This window comes from Amblyomma maculatum, chromosome 1 (assembly GCF_055883805.1).
Source record: "Amblyomma maculatum isolate TAMU_Amacu chromosome 1, ASM5588380v1, whole genome shotgun sequence".
Taxonomy (NCBI): Eukaryota; Metazoa; Arthropoda; class Arachnida; order Ixodida; family Ixodidae; genus Amblyomma; species Amblyomma maculatum.
This window is the reverse complement of record NC_139344.1, coordinates 260,432,077-260,441,642: the sequence shown is the minus strand read 5'-3', so window position 1 is coordinate 260,441,642 and position 9,566 is coordinate 260,432,077. Positions and strand designations below refer to the sequence as shown.

The following is a 9,566-nucleotide window of genomic DNA, read 5'->3' as shown; positions in this document are numbered from 1 at the left end:
AGTGCAATCGAGCTCGAGCCTGCTTGACTTCAAGCTGCTTCCTCAATCGATATTGAGAGTTCAAGCACACTCGAGAGCGCTCGTCGACACACTCGTAGCGCACATAAGGAAAATTTCTCAATGCTAATTGAAAACGCCCGTGTAGCATGAGATGCTTCAATTCTTCTTGAAAACCTCAATGCAGATCGAGTTCAATGAGGATTGAAAGTGACCGTGTGACAGAGGTATTATTCAAGTTTGATAAGCTGCGACGCGGAAAGTGAGCGGCCGCGAACGATCACGCACGGGCCCAATTAACGTGCGCCGTCCAAGATCGAGCACAGTGTAACGCGCTGCGTGGCGTCTCGAGACGCCTGCTTGACGCGGCGAAGAATTCAGCCAATCGTCGTAGACTGCTCCCTTACGAGCATTTGGTGATAACGTTCTTAGCAGAACGAGCTTAAAAAGCGCTAAGATCAAGTTGTCACAGCTAAGAATTCTTCATACGTGCGCTGATATCGACTTATGTATGTGACACGAGAAGTCAACCTGCGTAGTACGTATTGTTTACTCGTATTTATTCGTAGGTGTTCCGTGCCTGTAGAAGGCAGTTGATATTAGGAAAGAAATCGTACAACAAAAACTCACTAGGCTATATATAAATTGTCGGCGGCACTTTCATGCGTTCCGCGGAGATTGAAAATGCATGGATGTTCTGGCGCCGATCGCTAGAGCACGAAGGAAATACATGAAACGATGTGCCACTGTGCTGACACACACTGCTGAATGCTGCTGAATCGGTTTTTCGTTGTTGTTGTTTTTTTCTTTTTCGCGGTGCTACGAACGCTGTGCTAGCGGGTTTCCATAGCGTAAGCGAGGGGCGTCTGCTACTGGACCTCTTTAGCTCGTTGCATGGTTTCGCCGCCAGGTGCCACATGGATTGCTGGAATCGCGAACAGCCATGGACATAATCGCGCACTCGTTTCAAGGCCTATCCTGCTGGTCCGTAAAGCTTGTCTTCTTTCATTCGCGGCGGCCGCTTTTCGATGGAGGTGAAATGCAAGGCGCCCGTGAGCTGTGCGATGTCAGTGCACGTTAACGAACCACCGGAGGTCGAAGTTTCCGGAGTCCTCCACTACGGCGTCTCTCATAGCCTGAGTCGCTTTGGGACGTTAAACCACATAAACTGAACTAAACTATCTTCATCTTTCTCGGCCTCAATCATCGCTTTGTATAACTTCACTACAGCGTGTTCAACCTGGCTGAACCTAGTTAACGAGCATAAGCTCTGTAGGCTTCGCGCTGGGCTACATCAGCACGATTGCTCGATTCAGCCTGACGCTTGCGACAGAGTGTAGACATACACGGTTGGTTGGTTGGTTGGTTGGTTGGTTCATAGGAAGGGAAAGGCGCAGTATCTGTCACACTTGCTCTGTGGACACCTGAACCGCGCCGTAAGGGAAGGGATGAATGTGGGAGTGAAGGTGGATAGAGAGAAAGGGGGGCCGTAGTGGAGGGCTACGGAGTAATTTCGACCACCTGGGGATCTTTAACGTGCGCTGACATCGCACAGCACACGGACGCCACTTCGTTTCGCCTCCATCGAAACGCAGCCGCCGAGGCCGGGATTCGATCCCGGGAACTCCGGCACAGTAGTCGGGCGTCTTACCACTGCACCACCCCGGCGGGGCAGACATACACGGCCCAAGTACCGCATCATTCATAGCTAGACTAATGAAACGAGCTGCAATTAAGCAGCTTATATGCGCTAAGGAGCGGTAACGTGGAAGCGAGAGCGCCGGTTTAAACTACGGGTGAGGAGTGTTCATGCAGCGCAGCTAGTGGTCACGTGATAGCGAGGTGACTACGTGGTTCGTGGTTCAGCCGGCGGCGAGCCGAAGGAGCGAATGCGGGGCGCAGCTGTGGCGAGGCGCAGGTGAAAGTGGCACTTGCGCATATGAATGATCTTGTAGAATGCTAGCAGTAGAGTTACGTTCTAAAATTAGAAGAGATGCTGATGCTTAAGAAATATGCTGGAAACAATCTCTCCTCGGCAATAAATGTTCCTTTTTTTTTTATTTCAGGGAGACACCGAGACGTGTTCACAAACACAATGGTAATGATGCACCAAGTTAGAAAGAAATTTTAAACGCTCGCACATCCCCTATTAAAATTTCAAGGAGGAATGCCCATGTGCATATCAAGTTCCCCTTTTCTTTTTCTTTTTTCGTGCTTTATAAAACCCTCCTACAGTAGTCTATTATTGTTTTATCAAGATACTGCCGCCGCCCCGGCCGTACATCGAGCGTCCTTCCGCCAAACAGCGGAATTCTATTGCGCTGAAAGCACGGTCTCTAGGATCCAGCTGCTCAATTTTTTTTTCGTGATGGAAAGACTGTGTTTTAATCCTTAGAGCTAAGAATAATGTTGACATCGCTTGTCAATATCACGTAATAGCCGATGGTATCTGCGCATGGGGTAAATTCGCAGAAAATCAAAATCTAGGGATCGACCCAGATCACTAGATCAGCAGCAAGGCAATGAATGCCCGTTTGATTGAAAAATAAAAAACGCTCCCATGCAAGAGATAAAGGAAGGTGGGAACAGATATTAGTCGCCACTTGCCCGTTTACGTTTGTTATTTCGCTGTCTTGGACCGTTAAGAAAAGCTTTCCATGTCTTGAAGTTGGGTTTGGTTTGGTTTGTGGGGTTTAACGTCCCAAAGCGACCCAGGATGTGATAGACGCCGTAGTGGAGGACTCCGAAAATTTTGACCACCTTGGGCTCTTTAAAGTGCACTGCCATCGCACAGCACACAGGCGCCTTAATTTTCGCCTCCACTGAAAAGCGGCCACTAAAGCTGGGATTCGATCCCGCATCCTTGGGCATGGTAGTCGAGCGCCGTAACCACTGCGCCACCCTGGCTTTTTTTGTTGTATTTGCTGCCTTTAAGGCTGTAGGGTACAATATAACAAAATAAATTACAATTCAATATAATACAATACATGTATAATACATTGCAATAAATACATGACATGTTTTCAAACACCTATAGCACTCCTAACTGGCAATGAGTAATGTAACATTTTTTATTGGCTTGAGTTCTTCAAACAGGACCGCAGTTTCTTCGCTGCAGTCTCTGTCGATCAGGACTTCACGGATTTTCGCAACGCTCTCCACAAAAGATTCATGTAGAGATCGGGTTCCAGGGTTGCAGTGCCGGAAAGCCATCGTAGTGCGCCCCACTGCGTGCAAACCTAGAAGGAAAATTGTATCATATGATATTTCTGCGTCCATCACAGGTAAATACCTAATCCCGTGTGGTGCGAGCCGGAGATTTTTCTTCAGTGGGCGTTGCAGCCCATCCCCCCCCCCCCCCCCCAAAAAAAAAAAGGCACTATTACAGTAAATAAAGACGTGTTCTACGCTCTCCTCCTTTTTGCAGAGGAGACACTGCGTGCCCCAAGATCTATAAATGCCCTTTTCGTTCAGCCAGGTTTTTTACTGACAGGGTACCTGTGTGGAGCTGAAAGAAGGTTTTCGTTGCAGGCGTGACCCACATCTTTCTCACTCGCTTTAACATTTTTCTCCCGGATGCGGTCGTGAATGATGAGAGATACAAAGGGACGGGAAAAGCTGTGTCAACTAAAGCCATCATCAGGTATTTTCTCTTGACTGATGACAGATACTCTCTCTCGATAAACGCGTGATAAGGAAGCGATAAGACACAACCGCCTCGCGGAGGTAGCGCGATGTTCCGTAACGTCCACCTTCGGCAGATGGCACACAAAAGTCCGGCAATTCATTGCACAACATAAACTGGACAAAACACTGGAGGAAAGGGTATCTTTGGTCGCGGAGAACCATGAACCTTAGCGCCACTTGACGCAGAAACAAGTGAGACAGGTCGAGACCCCGTTCACCAAATCGTCGAAAGAGATTCATCCTTGACTCCCTCTCACAACTGGAGCCCCATATGAATGTCGCAAATACACGGTGGAATTTATGTATCTTCGCTCGTGTACAGTACAGGGCCCGCAAGGTATACATCACTTCGGAAGCCAGAAACACATTGCAGATTGAAGCACGCGCGAATATAGACAGGTCGCGTTTACCCCATCGGGTGGTTAGTCCTTCTCATTTCATCCGCCTTTCTGGCCTAAACCGACCCGTTTTCACGATAGCTGTCGAGTGGCACACCAAGCGTTGTGGGCCAGTGTAAATTATCGAAAACAGCTGGTCTGGTGTTCCACGAGCCATGCCACAAACCAACACTTTTGTCCAAGTTTAATAAACTTCCACTTTGAGTCCAGAATTCCTGGGTTATTTTCAGAACAGCGCTCACACTTTCGCTGTCAGATACAAAAAAGGCAACATCATCTGCGTAGGCAGGCACACGAACCTCTCAAGTGTGGAACCTAAAACTCCGTATTGCATCGCTGTGCAGAAGTTTCCGACACAGGGGTTCAAGGAATATCGCGAACAGCAATGGTGACAAAGGGCAGCCTTGGCGTATACAGAAGAAAGTACATCTGTGCGCCGCGATAGCTCGCCGTTTATAACGAGGTTGGTGGTGCAATTTCAGTGCGCTAATCTGACCCCATCACTAATGGGGATGGTTTGAAGTGATTTTCAAGCTTAATTATATTTACTTGGACGTTATAAGACAAGTTCGCAACCTTTGGCAGAATCAGCTAATCTTTCACAGTAAATAAATGAAGCGGTTGATGGTTTATACGGTGTTTAACGTCCTTGAAGCGGCATCAGCTACGATGGTTGTATTGGAGGGCTCCGAGAATATCGACCACCCGGGGTGTTTTAACGTGCACTGACATCGCAGAGTTCACGGGTGCCTTTCATTTCGCCTTCTTCAAAGTCGCACGCTCAATTGGTATCCTCTATAAATTTAGGCCTATTCTTCCTATCGGATTAAAAAAACATCAACTTTACTTTAGGCTTGTACAATCTCATTTTCATTACTGCCTTCTGGTTTGGGGTAGCACATCTGACACAAATTTGAAATCACTCTTTCTGTTACAAAAAAGAGCAATTAGAGTCATCTCTGGTATTCCATATCTAGAGACCACAGTTCCACATTGGGGTAGCTTAGATATTAAATATTTATAAACTTGGTCTGTCTTTCTCCGTATCTGTCCTCGTCCCTGTGGTGCCACAATAAGATGAATTTATAAACTAATTACACTGCGGCTTGCCAGTCGTGTTCCCCACTTGCTTTACAGGGGAACACTTCCACACATCATGCACACTGTCCAACACCAGAATTGCCAACTAAGAAATTATTTTTTCAGGCCACCCGTAATAAGAACAAATTATGGCTCTCAAGCTACCTTGTACCAGATAGCAGCTCTTCTTAATTCTAGCAAATAAATAAAAGATCTCATCCATAAATATAGAAATGAGCGCTAATTCAGCAAAAAAATTAGCAGACATGCTTTTACCAGAACCCTCATAAACTTACACTGGTGAAAACGTGTCTAATGATTGTTGAAAGTGTCTTTTAAACTTCTGTTATCATACCTTGATGTGCCAATGGTAATTTTCCTTTGAAAGTCGTGTGTGCTTATTTCACATGTTCTATTACTGTTGCACATGTTACGATGTGTTACTGCGCCAGGTGCACCAAGGGGGATGGGCCTCGTCAGGCTTGTATGCCTTTTGCCCTCCCCCACAAGTATGTACACATGCTTGAAATAAACATTTTTCCTTCCTTTCCTTCCTTACCCCCGAGACCAGCAGTTTAGTGCCTTAACCACTCAGCTACCGCGACGGGACCTAAACAAATAAAAAATAACGTTATCACAACTGTGAAAAAATTAAAGCGGAAACGATTTTCTTAAAATGAAAGTGACCAACAGAAAAAAAGGGAAGTCCCATCTTGAGAAGAAAAGCAATACGCTTTATGTTCACTATATGTATTGACGAACGGAACTTGGAAAGGTGCAATACTGAGAGTTATATTAAAAAGTAGTTCGCACAATTATGGCTCCAAACAGGCTCAGCCAAAGAGGGTGACCTGCTGAGGTAACATCACGGAGCCGTTGAAGATAAGTTCCGGCGACCCGATTCCTGACATGACTAGAAGCAATAAAAAGACTACGACCTAAACTGCCAAGCCATTTTCCGGATACCGATCTTAAGCTGAAAAAAAAATGAATAAAATATTTGAGAGCGAAGCTGGGAGGCAGCCTTCGCGTAGAAAGAGCCCCCAATCGAGCCGCCCACTTGCGCAATGAGCCCGTTATACTAACAAGCTGACAAAGGTTTGGCGGAGGCGTTTTTGGTCAGCGCGTAGGTGATTATATACCGTGTCGAGAATTTGGGACACTGCGAGCAGCCCTTCCGCGAAGGTGTGGCCTATCTTGTTTTTCTTTTTTTCTCCCCGCTTTTTGTCAATGGTTGCTCACTTCAAACCAGAGCTGGCTCCTCAGAAGGCGGGCCGCGAAGACGGCATGTTGTAGAGGGGCTCAATTACACTTCATGAAAATTCCCAGCTAAGGGGAAGAACCTCGAATGAGTCTCTGAAAATCGAGCATCGCGTACGCGACTTCGAGATGACTCGAGTTGTCTACGCGCTGGCTACGACCTTGCACATGACAGTGGCTGCTCTGTAGGAACTGGGCCCTTTGCTTGCGCTCCTTTCTCGCAGCATGCTTGATCGAATAATATATTGCCACTGAACGACGGCACACGGGCCTCTCTTACATTTTAAACCCACACCGCCCTTCATTAAAACTTCCTGTTGGGCGAGTTGGTATTTCATCTTAATGTAGGGATTTTAAGCGCAAACAAATACAAGGACAAGAGAGGCGACACACGCACACACACACACGAGCGCTATGTCGAAGATGGAAGATGATGAAGAAACACAGAAAGAGGGGCCCACTTTACAAGAAATACTTGATGTAGGGACTTAAAGCGCAAGCAAATACAAGGACAAGAGAGGCGACACACGTGTGTGTGTGTGTGTGTGTGTGTGCGTGTGCGTGTGCGTGTGCGTGTGTGTGTGTGTGTGTGTGTGTGTGTGCGTGCGCGTGCGCGTGCGCGTGCGTGTGCGTGTGCGTGTGCGTGTGTGTGTGTGTGTGTGTGTGTGTGTGTGTGTGTGTGTGTGTGTGTGTGTGTGTGTGTGTGTGTGTGTGTGTGTGTGTGTGTGTGTGTGTGTGTGTGTGTGTGTGTCGCCTCTCTTGCGCCTGTATTTGTTTCCGCCCTTCAACCTCACGCTTGTCGCACGCGTTTCCGACGTACGGAAAACGTCTAACGAAACAAGGATTTCGACAAGCAGCTGCAGCAAGCTCTCCAAAATGCCATGACTAGCGCGGCCGAGGTTATAACTGCATCCACTCTTACGTCATTTTCTGGCCATTAGTAATAGCAGCCTTCTTCCAGATTCGTCTTGAAAAACTACAGTTCGTGAGAACAATTCCTGTGACATGTGCTTCTACTGCGTATGTGATATTTTGTTTTTAGTACTTTCCCTTGACATGCTACTAGAAAGCACTCCTACAACGAAAAATTTCATTGCAGTTGGCATTCATGTTTATTTAACTTATCCATTAAATGATTTTCAATACTTAATTTGTGAATTCAACTAAAATTTTATTTACGGTGTAGTTATCAGTACTAGCTAATAGCCAGATAATAACTGATAACTAGCTTAATACCTAATTATACTCAGTTAATAATTCTCTATATAGTTCATCAATAGTCACCAGTTTATTAACCAGTATTTCATATTCACTTAGTACTACAGTATATGAAGTGGTGTTACCTGTGTGGCTAATACCCAGCTGATTATAGCCGATTAGTCACTAGCACTAGCTATAAGAATCAAGAGTACCCAGGAAGAGCGGCAGCTCCATCTGGAACGCAGACGACATTTCTTGCACACTCCTGCGCCGTAATTAAGCGCACTGATTGTAGAATGTTTATCTCGTTCACCAATGGCCTCGAAGCGCACTTGCCGTGGCTTTTCCGAGCTGTAAGGTCAGCAACAAGCCCATAAATTGCATTGCGCTTAATCAAAATCTGTAGCAGAAAGTGCGAAGACAGTGCTTACAGAGAAAGTTTTATGGACAGCTTAAAAAAAAAAAAAAAGTCTGCTAAAAAAAAAAAAAAAACTAAAGAATAACGAAGATATTTTTACTAGAACCTTTCGGCTCTTTCTGTTTACAGACAGCTGCATTATAGGTTCCGTGCGAGGTTAAAGTGTATATAAACCAGAAAACTCAGAAGACGGTTATCACAGTGTAACGCGAGATTCAGCGACAGTCGTAGACGTATTTTGGTTTGGTGATATATTGAGTCAAAGAAATTCAGAGTGACTTGCATATATTGCAGTTATAGATGACCCTTAATATTTTTCTGCCTACTCTCTCTTCAAGTAGCACCTGCGTCCCACTCTTTGGTAGTATTTAAGGAATCCGTATGATTTGGGATGTTCGAGGTGTTTAGCCAATGCTTGATTCCGCAAGACGAGGCCGACGTATGTGTTTCGGCAGATCATCGCCGCTGTGGGACAAGCTGCGAGGGAATGGGACTGTGCTGCTGCAAGTGACGAGTCAGCAGTGCTGCCACGGTATCAATTCAACCCGGCTTCTACCACGATAATCGTCATTACACCTACCGACGCTCAGTCCAGAGACGGTCCTTTAACAGCGAATGCTAAGCAAAAAGATAACAGACTTCATCGTGGGTTAAGGAATAACTGCGAGGCAGTGACATGCTAGTCAAAATTAAGGTTGACAAAGGCGGGGCGCGTGAAGCAGCGAAATATGACGGATGGCCAAATGGGTAGTGGAGTATATTCTGAAGCGGGTCTGGTGCAGGGCAAGGTGGGGAGCTGAAATTCAGAAGACTGCATGGGGTGCAGCAACGAGCTGACTGGAGGCTGATGTGATAGTTGAGGCTAGTGATGTACTTAGCTTAATTTGGGATGCGCGGGCCTTTAAAACTCTCTAAATCAAGGACACATCGTTTCAGGCAGTCAAGAACAGTATCGCAATTTCGCAACTGGACAACGAAGGATTAGTCTTTTCTGCATGTGCAGCAATTAAACTTCGTTCACGCAGTGAAGACGATACAGGTGTACGTTGTCAGATTCGTCCGCTCCAAGCGGACGAATCTGACAACGTACACCTGTATCGCCTTGGGATACTTTGGGATACGTGCCTTGGGAAACTTTGGGATACGTGACTGGGCCCTCCAAGGGCCCAGTCGAAGTCGAAGGCTCGAAGTCCCTCAAGTATTTCTGAAGCACTGCAAACAGCTGAGTACGTCTGACCCGTTTCACTGACTCGCGACCAACGCACGGTGTTTTCCGGCAGAGATATTAATGTGCGCCTGGCCGGTGGCTTGGCCGTCACCTCTTGCAAGTTATTACCGCACAGCGCAAACCAGGTGGCTTACTTAAAGAATTGTGAATCCGGCCCGCTATATTTTGTTTTTTATGTTTATGCCAAGCCAGCAGAATTTATAACTTGCACTGAAGCCATCAGATAGCAGAGAATGGCGCATATATGGAGCGCAGAATTGCTCGTCTCTAACCCGCATATAGCCACCTGCTCAGGGGT

General features: G+C 46.4%; 1 protein-coding gene across 1 annotated transcript in view; it reads right to left on the bottom strand.

The window, feature by feature from the left end:
* Positions 1-3,039: 3,039 nt before the first annotated feature.
* LOC146206361 (uncharacterized) overlaps positions 3,040-9,566 on the bottom strand; it is a 19,054-nt gene continuing 12,527 nt past the window's right edge. Inside the window, exon 3 of the mRNA XM_084608952.1 lies at positions 3,040-3,236. Within this exon, the coding sequence (XP_084465078.1) occupies positions 3,040-3,236 (197 nt within the window). The remainder of the gene's footprint in view (positions 3,237-9,566) is intronic.